Source organism: Populus alba, chromosome 11 (genome assembly GCF_005239225.2).
Source record: "Populus alba chromosome 11, ASM523922v2, whole genome shotgun sequence".
NCBI lineage: Eukaryota > Viridiplantae > Streptophyta > Magnoliopsida > Malpighiales > Salicaceae > Populus > Populus alba.
The window spans coordinates 14061876-14086198 of record NC_133294.1 but is presented as its reverse complement, the minus strand read 5'-3'; the positions used below and the strand labels follow the sequence as shown (position 1 = coordinate 14086198).

Sequence of the window (24323 nt, the reverse complement as noted above, 5' to 3'; positions counted from 1 at the left end):
ATCAGGTGCTCAACTTTATAAAACTTCAATTTTATTCCTAAATAGTGATAATTTAGTAAATTTTAATACTCAATAGCATAATTAGTTCTTATGGGTTCAACACTCTTATCTTCACAAAAAATTTACTCCTTGTTGTGATTTTGTTTTCTTGTAAAGATTTATCACATCATTTTATATGTCGTGGACATTATTCTTTTTATTTTTTATGTAAAAAAAACTTTATTCAACTAGTAAAGTAGCATGAACTAGTTATCTAATTAAATCTAAAACCCAATTCCTAGTAGTGAAAAATATGAATTTTGATGCTTCTTTTAGATAATAAACTTTATTGTAGAAATGATTATGGTAAGTTGTTTAGTTCTTTTATTCAATTTCTTAATTTCCTTCCTTCTCTTTTTATTTACCAATGCTCTAATTGTCATTTGATGTTATAATTCGTCCCACTACTGAGATCAATTTCTTTGCTTTTTAGAATGATTTTTTGTGATTAAAGTTTCATTATATCTATTGTTTTTTAGAATGATCCTTTTAGAATGTCACCTATATATAATTAAAATAAAACTAATAAAATTAAATCAAAATTTAGCAAATCATTAATTTGGAGCTTAGTTATGTTTTTTTTATTAGTGGATCCTTAAAATTAAAATAAAACTAATAGAGGAATGAATTTATTCTTTTTGACAAGCTCAACTAATATTAAAAAAGAACTCTTAATGAAAAGTTAGTATAAATTTTCTATTCATATCTATATCTTTCACATTTGTCTTACATATATAAAAACAAAACTCTTCAAAATAAAAGAATTCGTAAAAACCATGTTGCATTGTAAAGATGCAAAATTATTAAATAAAATTAAAAGCCATGAAGCAAAGTTATAAAAAAATTACTTCAATTTTTAGGTGTAAAACTACATCATTTTTTTTTATTTAAAAACTAAAGTGCTTTTGCTATCTATAACTCTGCAATGTTAATATGAATAATGAAAGGCAATAATTTTTTTTGGGATTATATTAATTAATTAGCTAGTTGATCCATGCTATGCACGTAAGAAAATATAAAGATATTGTTAACATGTTTGCTAACATAAAAAATAATTGTGATTGAAAACTTGATGCATGTATTTAATAAAAAAAAATAGAGAATTATATGCATCAATGAACATTGAAAAAAATTATTAATGATAACTAATTATTTAGTTGGGGAGTTGAGAGATAAATATAAATTAAGGTATTTGATTTCGTATTGTGAGGAGCTCTTGAAAAGTTTTTTGTTCAATTTGAAAATATTTTTTAATTTTTTATAAGAAGATAAATAATTTAAATTCTATTAAAACAATATAATATACCAATATGATTTCTTCTTTTATTATAAATATTTTTTTCCACATGTTGTATGTTCTCTATTTAACAAAAATCAAAAGCAATGAAACAAATATAAAACAATTTGGACAATTTGAAACAATAAATATATATATAGTTAAAACCCATTTATTTTATTAACACAATCCTTTTTTTTTCATTTTTAACCAAAATATTTGTTTCTCAATCAACATCTTATCATAGTAATAAAAGCAAGATTTAAATAAAAAATAATATCATGATAATTTTGACTAATAAAAAATATATAAAAAAATGCACTGCTCATATATTGTCATGGATTCTTGCTAGAGTTATTAAACCTGACTTGGTAGCTTAACATGGAGACCCCCTGAACCAACCCATTAATTAGCCTAAGTTTAAAATCAAATTAGGTTGAGTTGCCTTAACATGACCTATTTGATCAACCGAATCTAAACGTGATTCGATCAATTCTGTAGAAACTTGGATTGACTTAAACGAAATTCAAAATGGTGTTGTTTGAAATTTTAAAAAAATATATCTAAAAAAAATATCAGAATGAATGAAGTTAAAATTTGAGCAATTAAATCTGATTAATTAGAAGAAATTGACAACAATTTATTATCATCAATTATACCAAAGCAGAATGACTATGACATGACGTATAACAAAAAGGTCAAGACAAAGGTATTCAAAGAAGAAGACTTGATATTGAAAAAGATCTTGCCAACACCCGGTGAAGATTAAGGCAAATGGACGTCAAAATATGAAGGACCATATATGATGAAGAAAAACTTTTCTAGAGAAGTCTTGATTTTGACCAAGATGAGCAGAAATAATTTATCTAAGTTTATAAGATGTTGTAAAGAAGTACTATGCATAATGTACTTTGTTCATAAATCAACAAGGATAAAAGTTTGGTCAAGATTTCTTTGATGCTTTTTTCTTTTGTAAACTTTGAAAAAATTCTTGTGATCTTATAGGTTAAAAAAATCTTATTTTTATCTCTTCACAAAAGATCAAAAAGTTTATGGAAAATCAAAGTTATTAGTATAAATTATGAAATCAAGATGATGTTTATTTCAACAACCGAGTTTTAAGAATTCAAGTAATCCTCGGTGAGATGACCAAACAGAATAAACCAAATACCACCTAAAATAACTTTGAAACTAAGTTTTAATTTAATGAATAATGATTTGTAAGAAAATAGTTTTGCATGTTCAACCAATCATAATAGATAAGCACAAAACTTATTAATCCTAAACACAAGCATTTGAAATAAGAAAATGTCATCTTTGATAATCATTTCACAATAATTAAAAAATATCTCAAAAAATATTAAGATGACAATGAACCATGTTAACTCGCTAAACTATTATTCAAATCTATATTTTAATACTAATAACTTTGTTTTCTAGGTCTATTTTGTTTAATCAAATTACATGATAATAAAAACAAAAATGTGTATAAAAGCAACCAAAAAAATAAAAATAAAAAAATCTTCAAAGGTGTACAAAAAGAGCGCTTGTTAATTTTATAAAAAGAATGTCATAATTTAATTCAAAAAACCAAGTAAAAATTGAATGGAATTTGATAAAATAATATCCTTAATATATTTATCAATTAATCTTGATGAAGTTTAATTAATATAGAAGGCAAAAAAAATTCATAAAAGCTTTAACAAAAAAAAGACAAATGCCTTGGGTAGGCTAGCATGTGTGGACCATAATAAAGGAAGCCAGGTGAACAAGGGGTTACAAGGTTAGGCCCGTGTGCATGACCATCCATTTTTAACTTTTAAATGTGCAAACAAGGTGCTTTTCTTAGAAAAAAATTAGACGACGAGATGTTTATAGTGATAAACAAAATATTATTTACTGGTATGATTCGGGCTCCACCTTCTTAATTCAAAAAACTCTTTTTCAACCCTTTTTCATCTAAAAATATATAAGAAACACTCCTACAAATCTCAATAAACTCATATTTAACCTCAAACCAACATTTAATTGGTCAAAAAACTTAAAAGTTATTCTAATTCAAAAACAATCCCAAACCCTAATATACCATTTTCTATTTGAAGGGTCAAATTATTTTAGTAATACTTCTTTCATTAAATAAAACTCACTTACACCAAGAATGTTTATTTTTATTGCCGGATTGTGGCCAATTGACTACTTTCTATCTGCTTTATTTTTTTTTATGATATTTTTTTTTTTTAAATCCAAGAATTGAAATGTGAATAAATTAAAGTTTTGAAAAAAAAAAAAAACTAAATAGATCAAAACAAAACAAAATTAAAAGAATAATGTTTTTTAGATTCACGCCTTATCTAGTAAAAAGATGTTGTTTTTTTGTTTCATTATCAATTTTAACACCTGAAGTTTTTATTTTTTTACAATAAAACTAAATTTTATTGTGCCAAATCGAGTATCAATCTAATAAAAAAAAATTTTCAAGGTTGCGAAAACCCATAAAAAGTCAATAAAAAATTTTACAGTTTTAAATCATAATAAACACACTCTTTAAGAATGAAATTAAAAAAAAAAAAAAAGTAACTGTTAAGTTTTAATTTTTTTTTTTAACAATAAAACTAAATTTTATTTTATCAAATCAAGTATCGATCTAATATAAAAATATTTTTTTTTACAAGGTTGCAAGAACCATAAAAAGTTAATAAAAAAATTATCAACCCTAAATCATAAACACACTTTTTAAGAATAAAATTAAAAAAAAATCAAATTAAAAAAATTCACCAAACACTAAAAAAAAAATAAGAGAAATATTAAAATTCACAGTGCCTCCTCTCGTAATCTATAATGTTTTCAAGTGCCCAATTGTTTTTAAGAAAAAAATTGTAGTTTAATATTAATTTCCCTGTGAGGAGTACACAAATCCCAATTTGACCATTTTAGCATCATATCATCACACATCGATTTTTCAGGCCATTTTTATTATTTTACAACCAATATATTGAGCTGGCAATTTCGGGTAGGGAAGATGGTAAGGCCACCAACACCAACCTTACACAGTCAATAATCAGCTCACCTGAAATACTTCATGACCAACATTTTTTGCTCTTTCTTTCTTCCATTCTTGAGTTTTCTTGCAACTCTCCAACTCTCCTTCTTGAGTTTTCTTGCAACTCTCCAACTCTCCAAACCTCTACCAGAAATCCACTTCCCCGAACGAAAATAGAAATCGCTACCACGTTAAGTCCATTGCGTAAACTGCCTAAGCCCATGCATGCCATTTTTTTCAAGCTTGGTGTCTAACACCCAGTTTGGTGAGTTAGCTCATCTCCCGTCTTTTCTTCACATATCTTGCATATGTTATCTTCATCTTCTTCCACATGGACTTTCTTTAGACCTCTATCCTCTCAATGGAATTGCCAGTGAAGGCACCAGCGTCTGGTGGCCAGAAAACTACGTATACAATAGAAACCAAAAAATTGTCCTACAAGTTATGCAGCAAATTTGATGAGTTCAACTGGATCTGTTGTGGAGAGACTCCAAGAGGAGTTCCAAAACTCATTCTGAGGGACGTGAGCTGTGCAGCTAGGCCCGGAGAGATCACCGCAATTGCTGGTCCTAGTGGAGCAGGGAAGACCACATTACTGGAGATCCTTGCTGGAAAGATATCTTCATGTAAGGTGTCTGGTCAAGTTCTGGTAAATAGCCAGCCAATGAAAGAAAAACATTTTCGGAGAATATCCGGGTATGTGACTCAAGATGATTCTCTATTTCCATCGCTAACAGTTAAGGAAACACTACTGTACAGTGCCCTTTTAAGGCTTCCAGGAGGGAAGAAAGAGGCTGCTAATAGGGTGAGAAGGCTACTGAAGGAGCTTGGACTGGAACATATTGCAGATTCAAGGATAGGTGAGGGATCAAATTGGGGCATTTCCGGTGGCGAAAGGCGTAGAGTTTCGATTGGAGTTGATTTAGTCCATGACCCTGCCGTTGTTTTCATTGATGAACCAACTTCAGGTCTGGATTCAGCATCAGCTCTTCATGTATCGACTCTGCTCAAGTCAATGGTGGTAAATCAAGGTAAGACCATTGTTTTAACCATCCACCAACCAGGTTTTCGAATACTCGAGCTGTTTGATCGCCTTGTTTTGCTTTCCAATGGATATGTTGTCCACGATGGCTCATTGCATTCTCTTGAAGAAAGACTGAAGTTTTCTGGTCATCGAATTCCTCTCCATGTCAACGTGCTTGAGTTTTCCATCGATGCCATAGAAAGCCTGGAAATGCAAAATTCAGTGTTTATCACCAACGAATGCTCTCATGAGACCAGAAACGAGGGAGGCCATACCATGAGGACCCCAAACTTTAACAATCATCAAGAAAAGCCTCTCTGCTATCCTAATTCTATTTTGGGGGAGGTTTTGATACTAGGACAAAGGTTTTGCAGCAACATTTTCAGAACCAAGCAACTATTTGCTACAAGAGTGGTACAAGCGCTGGTCGCTGGACTAATACTTGGAACCATATACTTGAATGTCGGAAAGAAAACAGGGCAAGTTGCTATGCAGACTCGAATCGGGTTTTTTGCCTTCAGTCTCACCTTCTTGCTATCTTCCACAACAGAAGGCCTGCCTATCTTTTTGCAAGAAAGAAGAATACTGACGAGAGAGACCTCAAGAGGAGCTTATAGAGTTTCTTCTTATGTTCTATCAAACACCCTCATCTTTCTTCCTTTCCTTTTAATGGTTGCTCTTCTCTACTCTACCCCTGTTTACTGGCTTGTCGGATTGAGGGGGGCAATTGATGGATTTCTGTACTTTTCTCTAGTGGTGTGGATGGTGATTTTGATGTCGAATTCGTTCGTAGCTTGTTTCAGTGCTCTAGTGCCCAACTTCATAATGGGGACGTCAGTGATTTCAGGGCTGATGGGATCCTTCTTTCTTTTCTCCGGTTACTTCATATCGAAGAATAAGATTCCTAGTTACTGGATTTTCATGCACTATCTGAGTTTGTTCAAGTACCCATTTGAATGTTTTTTAATAAATGAATATGGAGGAGAGCAAGGCAACATGAGGTGCTTAGAGTATGATAAAGGGGAATGCAAACTTTATGGAAGTGAGTTCCTAAGACAGCGAGGCCTGAAAGATTCACGAAAATGGAGCAATTTAGCTGTGATGTTGGGTTTTATTATTGGGTACAGAGTGCTCTGTTTTGTGATTTTGTGGTTTAGATGTTCCAGAAGAAGATGAAATTGTTCATCAGCCTTTTGTTCCTGTTTTTATTGTTTTTACTCGATATTCTTCGAAGATCAAGCCAGCCTATAGAATCTCTCTACATTCCTTGTCTATTTACATGTGATTATAAGTAAAAGCTAACAAAAAAAAAAATTTATCCATGTATATGCTTTGATAAAAAGAGAAGCTTGCCCAGTTTTTGCTTGCCAAAAATTCAAACGAGTGTAAGAATTTCAAGTACTGGATCGATATCTTCATGGATTTTGCTTCCAGGGGACAAAACTTTATCTGCTAAAAAATCGTCCTCATAAATTTTATAAATGCCCAGCTCAGATTTCTTGAAATCGTTTACTTTCTCAGCATAAGTTTTGGTGCTTTGACACAAGCTAATCACTTTCTGGTAGCTTAAAATGAGAGCACTTGTAAATATCATAGAAACATATCTTCTTTTAATCATTATTAAAAGGAGGCAAAAATATTATTTTATAATTAAAAAAAATTAAATAAAAATAGAATAATCTCGTTAAGAAAAAAATAAAATGATTTTGAAACTCAACTACAAATAAATTAAACGTTAAAAAAACAAATTAAAAAATTAATTTTAAAAAAAACAAAAAAACATAGCTTGAGTAAGCATGTGAAATTCAAGGTCTTATCATTAGATCGGGATAACCCCATTCAAAATAAATTAAATAAAAAAATAAAGATTAATTCTCAATCAAATTAAATGATGGAAAGATAAACTATAAAAGAAAATCAATTAAAAAAATATCAAAAAAACATGAGTCAACTCTGATTAATTAAACCAATCCGTGACCTAAATCATGAGACCAAAATAAACCCTAAAGAAAAGAAAGTAGAAAAAAAAAAATAATAAGGCTTAATAACCTAATGTTGAAGAATGAAATAAAAAAAAATATTTTTTATTAAAAAACCAAAGTCAAATTTGAGTAATTTTTGAAATTCGTAACCCCGGTCATGAAATCGAGATTATTCTATAAAAGACAAATATGAAAAAATCACAAAGTAAAATTTTTAATTAACAAAATACGGATGATGAAATAAAAAAAAAAAAATCAATCAAGAAAAGAATTAGAAAAAAAAAAAATTAGTAAAAAAAAAAAGAACCAAATTGGTATTTTTTTTTAATTTAATTTTAATTTTAATAGCTTTCTAATTTATCTTTTTCATTATGCTTATGTTTTTATTGTCCTTGAATGTGTTGGTAAAAGGGAGAAAAGCTTTATTTGATATGAAAACCATTCAAATCTCCTGGTCCAGAAATGGATTCCAGCCTTTCTTCCAGAGCTCCTACACCAGCTCGCCCACTTGGATTCTGCAATGTCAACTTCAAGATCTTAACTAAGCTCCTGGTGAACAGACACAAAAATCTATTGCCGAATTCGGTCACCAAGTTTCAGAGCAGCTTGGTTCCGGGGAGGCAGATTACATATGATATTATTGTGACTCAGGAGATCATTCATTTAATGAGAAGCATTAAAGGAAGAAAAGGCTCATGATCGCCTCAGGTGGGATCTCATCAGTTTCAGATAATATATCACCGAGAGCCCTCGGCAGTGGGGATCATCTTCTCCTTGATTCATATTTTTAATTCTTGATGCCTGCATTCTTTCTAGACCAAAAGAAAAGAAAAGAGCAACAAAAATGGTGATAGTATGACACTGATAATGTTAGTAAATCTTTTCAGATCACTTCCTATTTCTCTTCTTTATTAAGAAAAATAAAAAAGGAAAGAAGGAAAGAAAATCATCTTTTTTTACAAAAGAATTTACGGCGAGATTCTCACTCCCAGAAAAGCTAACGCTACCAAAAAATCTCTTTTGAAAGCAAACCTGGCTCTCATATTTGCTCCCAACAATAAGACTTGGAGAATGCTGTTAATTGTCCCGGTCATATATAGAACTGAAGGTCATGGTAGCGTATGAAGCGTCCACTCCTAATGATGAAGATGAACTCCCGACCATGCCTGAAGTCGAAGATGAATTCTTCATTTCCCGCTTGTTAATCTGGTCTTTTCCACCTTTGTGTTTGGGCATTTCGTCACCTTCAAAACTCTTCAATTCAGACAGCAAGCCAGGCCTTGATATCTTGTCGGTCACTTCTATCTCACCCATTAACATCATGACAACAGTGGACATGGATGGACGCTGCTTTGGCACGTCTTGGATGCAAAGAAGACCTATCTTCAGGTAATTGCAAGCCTCTTCAACATCATAATCCCCAGCCAGCGATGTGTCCACCAAATTAACCAGCTCCTGCTTCTGATAAAATTCCCATACCTGCAGATTGCATCTTTACTCAACAAGATCTCTGTGTGACCAAATTCAAAAGACTACTACTTTGAAGCCCATTAAAACTTGATTTGAGAAATGAAATTAGATTATTGCACCATTTAAGCTGAAAAGCCATTGATTACTGAAAGAATCGCTAAATATGAGCTGACTGCTCTTTTTTTTTTAAAAAACCTAGAACGAACTGCTTTAGGAAACAGACATCTAATAACTGCTTTAGGAATCGATTGCAAAATCCATTAAGTTCCAACTGACATGAGGAATTGGGAAGTAAGGGTTATGAAACTAGAGCAGGGCAGAAAAGGAAAGACCAATGCTCATATGAGAAATAATGCTTGTATACTGACTCCCTAAAATAATAAAGAGCTCAAAGTTCAAGACGTAGAATTGTAGATTGAAGATGAAATGGTGTTTCTAGTTTGAAAGGGGCAATCGATCCATCCAACATAGAGCAAAAATGAGCATTTATTCTAGAGGGTTTTGATGGCTGACGCTTCAACTTGAAGTGATCTGCAAAGATACAGTTGCAGTGTTATTCTACAGAATAATGCATAAGAAACGACATCAGAACAGCACTCCCCCAACACGAAGTTCAACACAAGTAACATTTGTCTCATTGGAAAAAGAATTGGCTACCTAATTAAAACTGAAAGCTGTTTTTGTCTTCTAATCCTATGGATTCCTATATTACAAGGAAATTACTGAACACCACCAATGTACTTTCCATGTCATCACAAGCCAAGAAAGCCCACATGGAACACCATGTAGAAAACATCATGGTCATATGCACAAAATAATAGCACTCTAACACTCCATACCATTTGAAAATGAAGATTTAGTCCATTTACATGAACTCAACAGAGAAAGGAAACCGAGTGTAGCCAATGCAAATGCAGCCTACAAAGATGTATCACTTTAGGAAAATACAGCATTACTGAAATAAATGTCAGATGCAGGAATCGATAACCCAGCTTGTGAGTGGTCAGATTGGAGCAATTTAACTAGTATGTACTCAATAATGATTAGCTATCAAGGAAAGAAACTCTGCTCTTTGTTAAAGCGAATTATCTTTAATTTTCTATTAAGAATAAGACCCGAATTTTCTTTAAAAGCACTGAAGACAAAATTGTAGTGAGTTCAAAAGGCTCATACCTTTTCAACCAGATATTGCTCTTCTAGAGGAAATCGCCTGTTTGTGTTGGACCTCCCACTAACAATTTCCAACAATAGAACACCAAAACTGTAAATATCAGCTTTCCTTGTCAACTGACCTCGAATTGCATATTCTGGCGCCAGATATCCTCTGCACAGGTGAAACAAGAACAAGAAATTGTTTTGGCTAAGGCTCCACAGACAATTTGGTCAAATATGCAAAAAGAAATTCTATTTAGCTGTGGCTCGAATCCATATCATCAAAGTCTCATCACTTTTCGATAAGCATACTGCATATTTTAGCAGGCTCCACAGTAGCTTGTCTCAATTTAATTTATGCATATTAAATTGTTCAATTAAATCATAACGCATAAACAATTAAGAGTAAAAACAGTATGTTCACCCAACTTATGAAGGAAGGTATGGGCCATTGTTAGATGATCACACCCACCTCAGAGATATATAGCATGGGAAATATACGAGAGGAGATGCACTAGTATATGACATTGTTGAGGCCATCCATCTTATTTGTTAAGGCAACTAAGCAGCAACAATTAGGTTAAACACTAGGAAAACAAACTGCTAGGAGTTGCATTTCAGTTTACAATGAATCGAATACAATACCTGTGAGAAGAAAGTATAACAGAGTTCATGAACTTACGCAGTTCCGGCAACGTTTGTGCTAATATGAGTCAGGTTGGCAGGGAAAAGTTTTGCAAGACCAAAGTCTGAAATCTTGGGTTCGAGTTCGTCATCAAGGAGAACATTACTTGCTTTAATGTCCCTATGAACAATATGTGGCTGGACTTCCTCGTGAAGGAATGCAAGCCCTCGTGCAACTCCAACGCATATTTTGCGCCTTGTAGGCCAATTGAATTGGATATTGCTATGGCCTCCACCTAAAGATGAAGGAAATTTATAACAGGAGCTGTTTGCAAACAAAAATCATAAATGAATGGTGGGCTTACCAAGAAGTGTTTGTGCAAGGCTGTTGTTCTTAAGATAGCCATAGACCAAAATCCTATGGTTTCCCTCTGCACAATAACCATACAATTTAACCAGGTTGCTGTGCTCTATATCTGCAATCACTTTTATTTCTGTCAAGAACTCCTTTAAACCTTGCCTTGATTCAGCTGACAGTACCTTTACGGCAGCCATGGTGCCATCTTTGAGCATTCCCTGTCCATTAAATCACTGGAATTCAGATCAAGGAGAAATCTAATAGCAACGCATTAAAACCCTCAGAATCCCCTAAGAGGTTGTTTACAAAGCCATAAGCGTGTAAAATCACCTTGTAAACAGAGCCAAAACCCCCCTCTCCAACTTTATTGGCCGGATTAAAATTGTCAGTGGCCATTCGCAATTCCCTGTAAGAGTAAGAGCAAGTGTTCTGTGCCCATGAAACCTCTGTACCATATAAATCCATCATAAGTTTTTTCATAGTACATAGGATAAAAAAAAAAAATTATATATAATATATATATATATATATATATATAAGCACTGAGCTTTGTGTGTGATCGAGAAAGTGCCCATTTTGCCGAAGAAGAAAAGGAGAGGGAAAAAAACAAGAAGGAAAAGCAAGTCAGAGAATCGTGCTGTGCGCAGCTTATGTGACGACTGCTATTTCACCTCAGAAACTTTTTGGTCATAGAAATAGGCCTGAGAGAAATCGATCCAGTAAATTCTCAGACCATCATAATAAAAGGAAGAGTGCCAGTTAACGAATATTTTCTCTTCAACAGAGACAACAATTAGTCTATTCAGTTGCATACCATCATCAACTTCTGTGGTTTGTGTAGCTCTGGAAACTCCCTTCCTTTTGCAAAAACAAGAAAAACAATTCATCAGCAGATTGTTAGGATGGACAAATGCCTACCAAAATCAAGTCCCAGCCCTGCAAAAAATTAAATCATGAATCGTTATGAAATCCCATTCACGTAAGCCTGTTCTTGCCCAGTCAAAACTTTATAGTTATTTCCTGACAGATTGAAAAGAAATAGGTATGGAGTCATTTGTCAGTCAAATGATGATGGCATCGACTCTTCATCCAAGAGATTCTAAAGCCAGCAGGAAATAATAATCACAGCCCTGCCCTACTGTCTAATCATCTACCTTACTAGTTCAACATCATTAAACAAAGGATTGAGAAGCAAGAAACTTTCTTTCTTGCTCCTTTGATTGCTGAAAAGACACAAAACTAAAAATAAAGAAGCCGTTGTTGAAATACAAGTTGATTTCTCTTTGTATCTCCATTGTGCAATAGTTTATTGGTAATAAAAAAGATTAGCAAATGAATGGCTCTAGATCACCTGAGTCGGCTGGTGTTGGCCAATGGCAGTAGCAGAAATGGATAGATCAAAGCAAGTTGTAATGCAGGCAGAAGCAGATGACGGAGAGAGGAAGAGTCTTGTAGAAATCCGGTCGTTCAGGTTAGAGAGCAGAAAAAAACATAAGCATAGACTTTTAGACACGGTGCTGTCAAAAGCGTTTTGAGCATCCATAAATCCAAACTAGGAATTGAGTTGAAAAGTCCCACATGACAAAATATCAAGCCTAATCTCCAACCAGTAACCACTGCTTCCGGTGATACCACGGTTTTTCTCATGGAAAGTGATTTATTAAAATTACTTTTTTTTTTTTATTTTTTTATTAGAAAAATTAATCAATAAAAATATTTTTTAATTACAAAAAATTTAGTTTAGTTTTTTAAAAAAGTATTTTTTTTTATTTTATACGGAAAATATGTTTTATAAATTATAAAAAAAAATCATATTATTTACTAATTATATTAACTTTTAAAAATATCATATCTTTTAAAAAGTGGTGCTAGGACCTCAAATGTGACGTGGTCTGTTGATTTTGCTCACTATAAGTTGTGTGAATGGGAATTTTTTTTAAAAAAATATATGTTATTTTTGTTATTAATATATTAAAATAATTTTAAAAAATAAAAAAATAGTTATTATAAAACACTGTTTGGAATTCAATTCCAAAAAAAGCCTAAATATAGCTAAGTGTTAAAAATATAATATTCTAGATATCAACTATGTAATCAATTTACAGCAAATTCTTTTTTAGGAAGATAATTGCTTAACTTATGTTTATATTTTATTTTTATTCTTCAATCCTTTTTTTCAAATCTAATTGCTTCCAATTTATCCGTTAATTTAGAATCATTCTCTAATCTATCATTCTGTCAAATTTCTCATCCAAGGAGATGAAAATACCGACATGTGAAAGAGTTGGACCTTATATCATTCATTAAGAAAATAATTTTAACACCACATGATGATTTTGTGTCTTCGAATTTACTTTTTTTAATAAATTAGTTGGGTTCAGATTTTTAAATGAGTTTTTCCATTAATTTGGGTGTGTGTATTAAAATGATAGATTGGAAGATAATCTAAAATATAATACTAAATTGGGATTAATGAGATCTTTTTAAAAAAATTAATGTAGAAGTTTGGTCAGTGTACGTGCATCTCGATTAATTCTACGGATCTTGAAGTTAATAATCATATATATTTTTAATAGCCCTATGATTTGTGGGACTTAAACTAGTAATTTATAAGAAAAAAATTCATAACTTAATTAATTAAATTATATTCCATTATGGTCGAAGAATAGACTTATTAAAATATATGTGTTTGTTTATAAATTGAGGTAATTTCTTAAAATAATGACATAATCTTTCAAAATATACCGACAACCGAATCTCTTGATTGAGCTGAATCTCTTATACTGGAGTCTTTAATAATTGTCGTCCAATTGTAAAGTTTTTTTTTAGTGTGTAGTTGATTTTGTATTTAAAAAATATTTTTAAAAAAAAATTAATGTATTTTTAATTATTTTAATGTATGCTATAGTATCTTAATAAAAAATTTAAATTTTTTTTAAAATATAATTTTAAATGCTATAATTAAGAACAAATTAAAAATTAAAAAAATTATTATTTTAATATATCTGTGAATAAAAAATATTACATTCTCTCCATCATTACATTCTGCTGCTTTCATTGTCTAGAGTTGAATCTATTATATTACAGAGTTTAAAAGCGTTGAATCAATAAATAATATTTAAAAGGTTAAAAGAAAGAGGATGGAAGCATCTGCAAATCTTGTTTTTATTCAAAATGTCCATTAATATATCAACAAGTGAGTTTCTGCCGTGAAGCTGGTCCTACGGGTCCCAGCATGACGACGACGACCAGCCCTATCAATCCAAGAATACAGAAAAACAATTTTGAGATACTGTTAATTATTTTTTTAAAATTTTTTATTTAAAAATATAAAAACAATCTAGAAATATAGAAAATTCAAATTTTACCTGAGATCCATTTAAAACACAATACCATCAAATGTTGGTATTTCTCAAATATTTTCTTTCTTATATCTCACGCAAATAAAGACCAATCACAAATCGACAAGGCAATTCAGTTCCGACCAGTCAAATGATAATGACTGCAACAATTAATAGGCTGGAATTTTGAGAGTTTCCTTTCTTTCGCTTTCTTGAGGTGGAGGCACCTGCAGGGAGTAATTTGAGAGTTCTAAATGCCCGGATATCTTTATAGAAGAGCAGTTCGAGGAAGCTTCCCGTCATTATTGAATTCTCGTCCCTGTTTCGACTATAACAAGAATAATGAGGATTTGTTTATTGAAAAGTGATTTTTTAAAAATTATATTTTAAATTTATTTATGTTTGTTTGTATTAAAAAAAGAGTTAACAAAAAATATGTTTTGGTTAATAAAAAATATTTTCATGTGAAAGAAAAATTTGGCTTAATTTTTAAGAAAATTTTTTTTTTATTTTGAACGGAAAATACTTTTCAGAAATTATAAAAAATTTTAAAAATATCATATTATTTGCTGATTATGTCAAATTTAATTCTCAAACTTTTATTGCTATATATTTTGTTTGAATTTTTTTTTCAAATCCATCTCTTAAAATTTGACTTAATTTGATTTTTATATTAATTTTGATCTTTATTTTTATGATTGTTATTTATTTTTTTCTTATTATTTTTAATTAAAATTTTTTATTTATTAAATTTGAGAATTTAATTGTTACTTATTTTATTTCAAATGATTTATGAAATTATAATTATTATTATTATTTTATTTTTATTTTTCAATTTTTTTTTATTTATTAGATTTGATATTTATTATTATTTATTTTATTTATGATAATTTATGAAATTAGATTTTTTAAAATTCCATTATCATTCTGTTTCTTATTATTTTAATAAACTCTTTAAAAAATAAAATATTAATAACTATTTTCCAACTTATTTTACATAATATAATTAAATATTAAAAAATATTTTCCAAGTTACTTTTCATAACACTACCGCACATAAAAAAATAATTTATTTTTTTTAAAATGTACTTTTCAATAAATTTAATTTTAAAAAAGATAAGAAAATGACAAGCAACCAAAGGAGATGAGCTCCACCATAATCCCAATCTTTCCGGTTAGTTTCGAGGAAAAGAAGACTCATTTAAACCATGGACAAGCCCATCAGCCGGAGACCGTCTATGCAATAGACGGGCAGTAGGAGGCCAATGAATCCAATCAAACCTGCAAGGCTGAAGAGACCTGCTCGGAGATGGACTTACAGAAACATAAAATCAAATCAGTGTTTTAAAGCCAGTTATTTATATCCTCTACAGAAAAGAAAATGCTCGTTTGTACAGGGAATGACAGCAATTGAATTCATAATCAAATATGAATTCAATTATTCCATTTTCTTATATCGATTACATGTTTCAAGGAGCTGAAAATAGACTGTTACAAACATAATAGCACTATGGATGTGTGAACAGCATTGGCTTTGCGACCTCCAGCGCTTTATCACGCCCAAAAAGCTTCTCCACGATTCCCAGGGCAAACTCCATTGTGGTACCAGGACCTCTGCTGGTGATGAGGTTGCCATCAACCAAAACCCTGTTTTCGATCTCACTTGGATCCGACAGCTTGTTACACATTGCAGGAAAAGCTGTGGCCTTTTTACCCTACACCGAAGAAAAACAAATTCATGATCTCAAAGCAGTGCCAGCAAATTCTCAGACCAAAAATAGGGGGGGGGATTTGTACATCATCATGATGCACATAGTTTATTAAGTAGGACACAGTTCCATATGCTAAGTGTGTAAACTAGTATAAGATCCAATACATGAAATGCAGGATCAATTTGGTTCTGGATTATGTCGGCCTTACAAATGGAAACTAGCTTGGCCCTTGTAGCTTCTACTGACTTTCAATACCATCTCAATACCTCAAACAACACCATTAATTAATAGTTTACAACCATTCCTCATTGCTATTTAGGATGTCATAAATATGCAAAGAAATGAATATGAAATGCTCCTGCAAGGTCATCTGAGCTATTTGACACCAATTAGCTCCAGATGATAATTATAGTAGCTTAAGATTTTTATCTCTGAACCAAGAAACATAAAGGTATAATTATGATGATCTCAAGTAAAATTGTCCATCTCATAATATGCAATAGTAAGCCACATTACTTCAAACACCTTGAAATCCAGAATTTTCACTCCAGTGGTGTCAATAGTGAAGAAATGGGCTATCTAAATGGTATTAGAAGGCAAATGGCATATGCTAGAACATCTTGACCAAATTTAGTTCTGAGCCACTTGGCAGCTAAGTTTGCAAGGCCACATGGCTGTTTGAATGTGATTTGAATCTGACCATTCAGTGTCAAGGTTTACATGAGCTGAAGAACCAGCAATTTTTCTCCTATCATCATCTCTTTGGAGGTTCAACGCAAATATTTGGACCAAGTTGTTTCCATTTTACACGCTTTAAAGATGTGCTACAAGTAAAACATGTTTAATTCATTAGGGTAAGAATGTTTCTTCATGTCTGTGGGGAGGGGGGCAAATTGTTTTCGGTGAAAGGACCAACTAGCTCCAAAGAGACATTAGAGGCAAGAATTTGGTAATAAAAAATGATAAAATCTAGCACAACTAGAGGTGGCCAAGTAGCCTGATCCAAATGATAAGCAAGTAACCACCTGCCTTCCACCTCAGCTGCCAAGCAGCACAGGAATATATTTAATAATCAATTATTTAATAATTACCACGTAAATAATCATAAACACCAAAAGCAATCAGAACCTAACAGCTCTATAATCAACTTGTGCTATCTTGACTAAACTAGATAGATAATATTAAATAACTCGATGTTTTACAAGAAATGTTGTTGATGCTCAATTAAATTGATGCTGGTCATGGTGATACCTTGAGTAAGCCATGAGGCTCCAAGACTAAAGCTGGAGATGCACACATAGCTCCATACGGTCTATTTGATTCCCTCTGCTTCTTTAGCATATTCACCAGCTTTTCGGACTTTGCGAATGCTTGGGCACCACCAAGCCCACCCTGCCACAATGCAATTATGCAAAAGTTTTGGTAAGTGGTAATGCCAATAGATGCCTATCACCAAAACAGGAAAAATAAAACAACTTACTGGCAAGACAATTAGGTCATATGAAAGTTTAGCAGCCTCATCAAGGAGCATATCTGCCTCTAGTTTAACTTTACGAGAGGCCAAAATTTCCAAGCTGTCCTCGACTGAGGCCACCACTACATTTACTTTAGCTCGTCGCAGAATGTCAATGATTATAATAGCTTCCATTTCCTCTGTGCCATTAGCAATGGGTACAAGAACCTGCAAGTAAAGAAAATTTAAATATACATAAGACATCAAGCACATTTTCCACAAACAAACTAATGATGTCAATTTGCATCAGTGGCAATGTCATGACATTGAAGGATGGCAAAAGGTTGAAGATTAACTTCAAGGCATTAATTAATTGCTTCCCATCATTTGGACATGAATTGTGACCATCAGAAAGTATCACAACCACTTTCTCACCCACACTTCAACAAAAAACAAGAAGCTATTTATGATTATTCAAAATTTACTTCTTATCTAGTTCTGACCTCGGGATAAAACCAGTTGGATGAACTCAGGTCACTGGACCAGTCAAGATAAGGCATTGCAGATTATTACTTCAAGAAATCTAGACTCTATAGTAATGGAATTGGGCTTTACAATATATCATATGCCAAGACATACTAAGAATCCGAATAACTTCAGCAATAGTTACAACAGTTGTGGATACAAAGTCACTTGGCAATTAGTTTACATGGTATAAATTATCGGTTTCCACTTCTTGCATCTTTACATTTATGGAGATGAATAAGATTTGCTCTTTCACAAATCCGAACCGCAGTTGTTAGACAATGCCTCTCATTGTATGAGACACGCTATCCACAGTATAAAACATAGTAGTTATTATTTAACAAGTCCTTGTTGACAATAGATAACATTAGACTGTAAGAATTTACCCCCTCAGCTACAGTAGCTGCTCAAAAATTGCACCAGACATCACTGAAGCCAGTAAATTTCATGTTTGCTTATTATATATTGATCTATACATGTATAACTGACAGAAAAGAATGAAGATTGCCATGATGAATGGTTGGGGGAAACTGGGAATTAAAGATGAAGAACAAGGAAAATAAAAGTTGCTGAAATCTAACCTGAGGAACATTGTCAAAGGTCCACTGCATTGGATTTAGCTCTTTTATGCTATATTCATCCCCATGGTCGGAACGCATCACCTACAAACAAGATAACAGTAATGAATAGCCCAATGGAGATATATTATCAAGTAAAAACACATTACATGTACGGAAGACTTTAATGCAGCAAAATTCAAGAAATACGTGTTCATAACTGCAGGAGCATTTCTTCATACAGATAATCATCGACAGCCAAGGATACTATCATGCTACAAACTATATTTAAGATAGAAGAAAACAATAACTAAAGCACAGCCCTTACATTTCTTTCATTAATAGCTGATAAATATGTTAGAGAGCACAAAACAGAAGACAAGACTCAAAATAGATGAAGCGCACAAAAGAAACCCCAGCAAAAGGAAAAAGAAAAAACATTAACTGACCACCAAAACCAGAAAAGAAGAATAGAAAGCACAAGCAAACCAATTTATCTCAGACAACAATTTAAATAAATACAAGAACTTCTTTCATCTCACTACAAACACCCAAAGACACAATAACACGGAATCTTATCGCAATCACTGTTTAATTTTAATACTTTTGGAAGACACAGTAGAATTGTGGTGAAGAAACACACACTAAACTACCCTGCTATTTCCCACTTCCCTTTTAATAGCTTCTGAGGCAATAATGCTTAAATCAAATACTCAATCACACATTCAACCACTCTACAAAGATCAGAGCTCTAGTTTGAAAATCTTTTATATATATAGCCTTCATGTCTAAATTCTCAACCTATAACTCAAAGCACAAAACTAAAGATTCCATTAGACCAAAAATATTTTTAAGGGTAGCATATATTTATAGATTTCTCAACATCATCTCCAAGTGCTCTTATGTGCACCCTTCAGTTTTGCTCCAAACTCCTCTCTGCACACTTCGCTGAACTTAGGGTGTCAAAGTTCAAAACAGTTCATCATTTGCAGTAGGACTTTAAGTTATTCTTTTAATCTTGAAGGTTATCACTTCATATAATAATAACCTCAAAACCCATATAGTATGAGATTAAGATGCCAGTAACTCTAACGGATTCCTATATAGTAAATGGCAAATGAGAATCAATATTTGCAATTAGAATTCTTGAACTCAGTCACATCTACTCTTTACTAGTTCAAGTGCAAAATTCAATATGCAAACAAGAAGGGTTTTTTTCTTCTTCTTCTTTTTTTGACATGAACCATAATCTCTATTGAGTGGTGTTGGATAGAACAAAGCAACCTGATAAGTTTGGTACATACTTTAAATCACAGTTACAACCATCAAACACGAATATTAATTAAAGCAAATAAAAAATACAAGTCCAGAGAAAATGCATTACCAAAGGCCCCGAAACCTCATCAGCTTTCTCTTTCCCAAACAATTTCTCAACTAAAGCAACAGCAAACTCCATAGTAGTTCCTGCTCCACGACTTGTCACCACATTCCCCTCTTCGTGCACTCTCGATTCAACAGTTATTGCACCACTTGATTTCAATTCATCCATAAAAAACGGATGACAAGTCGCCTATCCCAAAAAATTAAAAAAATATATATGTATAAATATATATATTTGATTTTCATTAACAAATTAGGATCAATGATCAAACACTACACTCACTTTCAATCCATTTAGCAAACCCCAAGAACCAAAAGCAACTGCAGGAGAAGCACAGACCGCCGCGTAAAGTTTCCCATCCTCTACTTGTTTCTTCACTAATTTTTCTAAAAGTTGACAATTTTTAAAATTTGAGGCACCAGGTATCCCTCCCTAAATGAAATAAATTAATTAATTAAAAAAAAACACAAAGTGCGTACATAAAAATAGAGACAATAACTAAAGATATATATTTACAGGGAGAGTGATGAGGTCGAAAACGGCGTCGCTGCACTCAGAAAGAAGAGAATCAGCTACAAGTTTAACATCGTAAGTCGCGTCAACACGAATCTGTTTCTCAATGGAAGCGACCGTCACGTCGGCACCTCCTCTCCTTAAGACGTCGATAGTTATGACGGCCTCAATCGGCTCCGTTCCATTGGCAATCGGCACCAAAACCTGAGACAGAAATTCCATGGTTAATAAACATCGATCACTTTTGACATAAAAAACAACACGTCGTTCGAAAAACCTTCTTGGTGGTGGAAGCCATCGGAGTTGCTGCAGTGGCTTTGATCGATGAGAAAGAGAAACGAGGATTACGGAAAGAAGGGAAGTTGAGTTTTGATTTTTCTAAAGTGGAGTAGAGAACAGAGTGAGGAGGAGGGATTACGTGGCGTAATAATGTTGACATTTTTCTTTGTTAATTTTTAATTTTATTTTTAATAATAACTTGATTGATGGAGCTAAAACAAAACGTGTCTTCTGCTTTTGAATTTCGAGCTCGCCCTGGGGCTGTGTGAGCTGATTCAGATTTGTGGGTGTGATGTGGACACGTCATCAGTTTGATCAAAATGGACTTTATCTTTGCTCTTTGGCGGGGCCAGGGCTCATTACGTAAAAGTATCCGTCTGTTATTTCGGTTTGTTTTAAAAATATATTTATTTTAAAAGGTATTAAATTAATAATTTTTTATTGGTTATTTTGATATATTAATATTAAAAATTAAAAAAATATTTTAATATATTTCTAAATAAAAAATATTTTTAAAAAACATCATATATTAAAATACCAAACATACTTATAATATTATAACAAAACAACTATAATAGAAGACTTTTTTTATTGAATACTCGGACACAAATTAATCTTCACTACAATAATATAGTTTTGCTTTTTAAAAAAAAAAATTTTTAAAAAATACCCTTTGAATTTGGGATATTTATGTCTTTTTACATGACGTATTATTCATTTATTAATTATAGAGGTTTCATGTCTTGTCTATAATTTTTTAAACACTTAAATAATTTAATTACCTTTAATTTCAAAAAAGAAATGTCATTGGCTAAGGATGTTTGTATCTTTTGTTTTTTTAAAATGAAGTAAAAAGTCAAACTTGCCCTTACAATAAAAGGAGAAATGAACAATAGATACAAGGGGTTTTTGGTCTTTCCAAACAGGTTTTGTTGTTATACTTAGAATCATAGAGAGTAATTAGGTTTTCTTACCTTAAATTATTCATTTTTTTTAATAAATAAAGTTGATGGTGTGTTCTTACAATGCGCTTGCACCTTTGAGAAAGCTCGTATGGAACCTTTAAGTGGCAAAACTAGCCTTTCTACCATGTCGACAAGTGTTGGCAGTTGTGAGAAAGTTTGTCGCTGATAGGCTTTTTTTATTTTTTTTTCTCTCTCCTCTCCCACAAAATACAAGCTTTTTTTTTTTTTTTTTTTTTGTATTTCAATTTCAGTTCTTATTCTTTTTATTTCTATTTTTTTTTACCATTTTATAGAAGTTTTATTCTTTTTTCAATTTAGTTATTCAATTCTAATTTGGTATATTTTATTTTTTTTTCAATTTAATCCTTATTATTTAAATTTTTTGTTCTTTTTTCTTTGGTCATTTTGTAAAAGTTTTATTTATTTTTCAATTATAATTTTTCATATATAATATTTTTCAATTTGGTCCTTTTTTAAATTTCTAATTTTTTTCTTGGCCTTTTTGTCAAGGTTTTGGTGGTTTTTAATTTTATCATTCAATCCAAGTTTTTTGCATTTTTTTTTCTAATTTGATCCTTATACTTTTAGTTTTTTTTTTGTCCTTTTGTTATTTTTTTTTGTTTTCAATTTAACCCTTTAATTAAAGAATTGTTCTTCCCTCTAATTTATTTTTATTTTAATTTTAACCCTTATTATTTTAATTGCTATTTTTATTTTAAACCCCTTTATGTAATTGATTTTTTTTCCTGATTTCATCCTTTTAACATTTTATTATTTAGGATTGGACTTGTCATTTTTTTTTCATGTATGATGCTTCTAATCTAATGACCCGTGTCATGGGCCTGAAAACTTATCTATTACATTGTTTTCAAACCCAACCCGAAGATCGATCAAAGTTAAGTTCCAAGTCATATGGATTGACACAGGTTAACCCATGTCAGGTGGGATGATCTGGTTCAACCCATTCTTTTTTTAATTTTATAAACATGTAAAAACAACATTAATTTGAAAATAAAAAAAAAGTCAATGAGTTTTAAATGGGTTTTTTAAGGCTAATTGAGTTCTAGGTCAATCTCATTTCTTAATCGAATCATACTAGGTCTTTCCTTTCTTTATTTTTTTTAGAACTTGTACTAGTTTAAGTCTCAAATTGCCTAGGTCATGGGTCAAACTTGAAGAGAACATAATAAATGGAAAATATGGCATAATTAGTAAATGAAATGGAAGGGAAGTGTACCATTCGATGAAGAGAACGAATTTAATTCGAAGGATGACATCATTTTAATATTCTTATAAAAGGACTAATGATATATTTGTGTATTTTTTAGAGTTATAGAAAATTTATTTGAAGTAATGGACAAGGACATGAATATGTTTATCATGTATTCTATTTATTTATATGTCTTACATCGGATCTTCCTAATTATGTACATCTCATCCATCACCTGAGTTATGATATACACCAGATCTTCCTAATCATCTTATATTAGGTAGAATTTGTAAAAAAAACCCTCACTTGTAATTAAGTTCAAATACTGTATACATTGTAAGAAAGATGCAAGGATGTTTCTTTGTTATATTAGGAATGTTTGTATATATTCAAAGAAATTCCTTGCCTTGCCTTGTATATGTATGTTGTGATTAATCATATTATGATGAAATTGATGTGTGGTGAGCCTGTTTGTGATGATGAGTTTTTTACTTGAGTTATCTTGGGTAAGGTTTTTATGTAGGGGAAACTATATCAAAATCTCAATATATAAATGTATTAAGATTTTGAATTTGATATTTTAAAATGTGCAAGTAGAAACTAAAGATATAAACTAATGTTTCATTCACCAAAGCGTATATACTGGAGAAATAGATTGACCAAAATATGATTGGAGATTTTCAAGTGATTAAAATGGTGTGAGACTAATTGGGGGGGGGGGGGCTGGTATGACTGTTTAAAAAAAAAATTACAAACCATTTTGCAAGAACATAATCACTTAGAAGATTAAGTTAACTTATAAAATTCCAAGTTCTTACACCAAGGATCCTCCCCAACCTAGCTTATAACACACAATCTCAAGGTTAAGGATGAGAATAGGTGACATGTCATTCCTCCTTTTTTTTTTAATTAGGGTTTTGGGATTTTAGAATAAGCAATGTCATTTGGTTTTAAAATTAAGGATTCCTTTAATTAAAAGAAACTATGCGATTTTAGAAAAGACTAAATTGTTCATAGAATTTTTAGCTTCTTTCGATTGCAGTTCTTGATTTGTGAAAATCCTCAACCCAATCCTAAAATGGGCTTTATTTTTTCAAATCCTTTCAATTTTACCCTCGGTCATTCTTCATTCGGCCTTTGAATTTTGGCATGTCTTACAATATAGCCTTTGGTTTCTCAAATTATGTAATTTTAACCAAATTGACTCTTTATTTTCAAATTTTTCTTCAATTAAGTCCCTAATTGAAACTAAAAATACCCTTATAATTCTAACACCTTTTCAATTTAATCATTGGACCTTTAATTCTTTTATTTTTGGTCAAATTGACTCTAAAGTTTAATTTTTCTCTTTAATCGAGCCCCTAATTGAATTAATTAAAACCTCCTAAACTTCCATTACCTTTTGTTTTGGTCATTGGATTG

At 31.6% G+C, this 24323-nt stretch overlaps 3 protein-coding genes across 12 annotated transcripts; 1 reads left to right on the top strand and 2 right to left on the bottom strand.

The window, feature by feature from the left end:
- The first annotated feature begins 4457 nt into the window (after window positions 1–4457).
- LOC118038406 (ABC transporter G family member 10) lies at window positions 4458–6653 on the top strand. The gene has a single exon (XM_035044752.1). It carries the CDS (start codon window positions 4717–4719, stop codon window positions 6553–6555), a length of 1839 nt encoding a protein of 612 aa, XP_034900643.1. The 5' UTR covers window positions 4458–4716; the 3' UTR covers window positions 6556–6653.
- A 1539-nt stretch (window positions 6654–8192) lies between these two features.
- On the bottom strand, window positions 8193–12534 carry LOC118038405 (cold-responsive protein kinase 1). Of its 10 annotated transcripts, XM_073412392.1 has the most exons (8): window positions 12317–12456; window positions 11780–11823; window positions 11637–11666; window positions 11296–11411; window positions 10973–11183; window positions 10666–10903; window positions 10005–10155; window positions 8193–8840 (listed from the first exon to the last, which is right to left on the bottom strand). In XM_073412392.1, exons 4-8 carry the CDS (start codon window positions 11359–11361, stop codon window positions 8439–8441), a joined length of 1068 nt encoding a protein of 355 aa, XP_073268493.1. In that variant the 5' UTR covers window positions 11362–11411; window positions 11637–11666; window positions 11780–11823; window positions 12317–12456; the 3' UTR covers window positions 8193–8438. The 10 variants fall into 10 exon arrangements, with proteins under 10 accessions (XP_073268493.1, XP_034900637.1, XP_034900638.1 ...); XM_035044746.2 differs by lacking the exon at window positions 11637–11666 and having other exon boundaries at window positions 11780–11819; window positions 12317–12534; XM_035044747.2 differs by lacking the exon at window positions 11637–11666 and having other exon boundaries at window positions 11780–11901; window positions 12317–12457.
- A 3112-nt stretch (window positions 12535–15646) lies between these two features.
- On the bottom strand, window positions 15647–20907 carry LOC118038404 (protein DJ-1 homolog B). The gene is made up of 8 exons (XM_035044745.2): window positions 20725–20907; window positions 20451–20651; window positions 20217–20366; window positions 19938–20123; window positions 18578–18658; window positions 17499–17699; window positions 17270–17410; window positions 15647–16021 (listed from the first exon to the last, which is right to left on the bottom strand). The coding sequence occupies exons 1-8, from the start codon at window positions 20884–20886 to the stop codon at window positions 15815–15817; spliced, it is 1329 nt and encodes a 442-aa protein (XP_034900636.1). The 5' UTR covers window positions 20887–20907; the 3' UTR covers window positions 15647–15814.
- Window positions 20908–24323: the final 3416 nt, after the last annotated feature.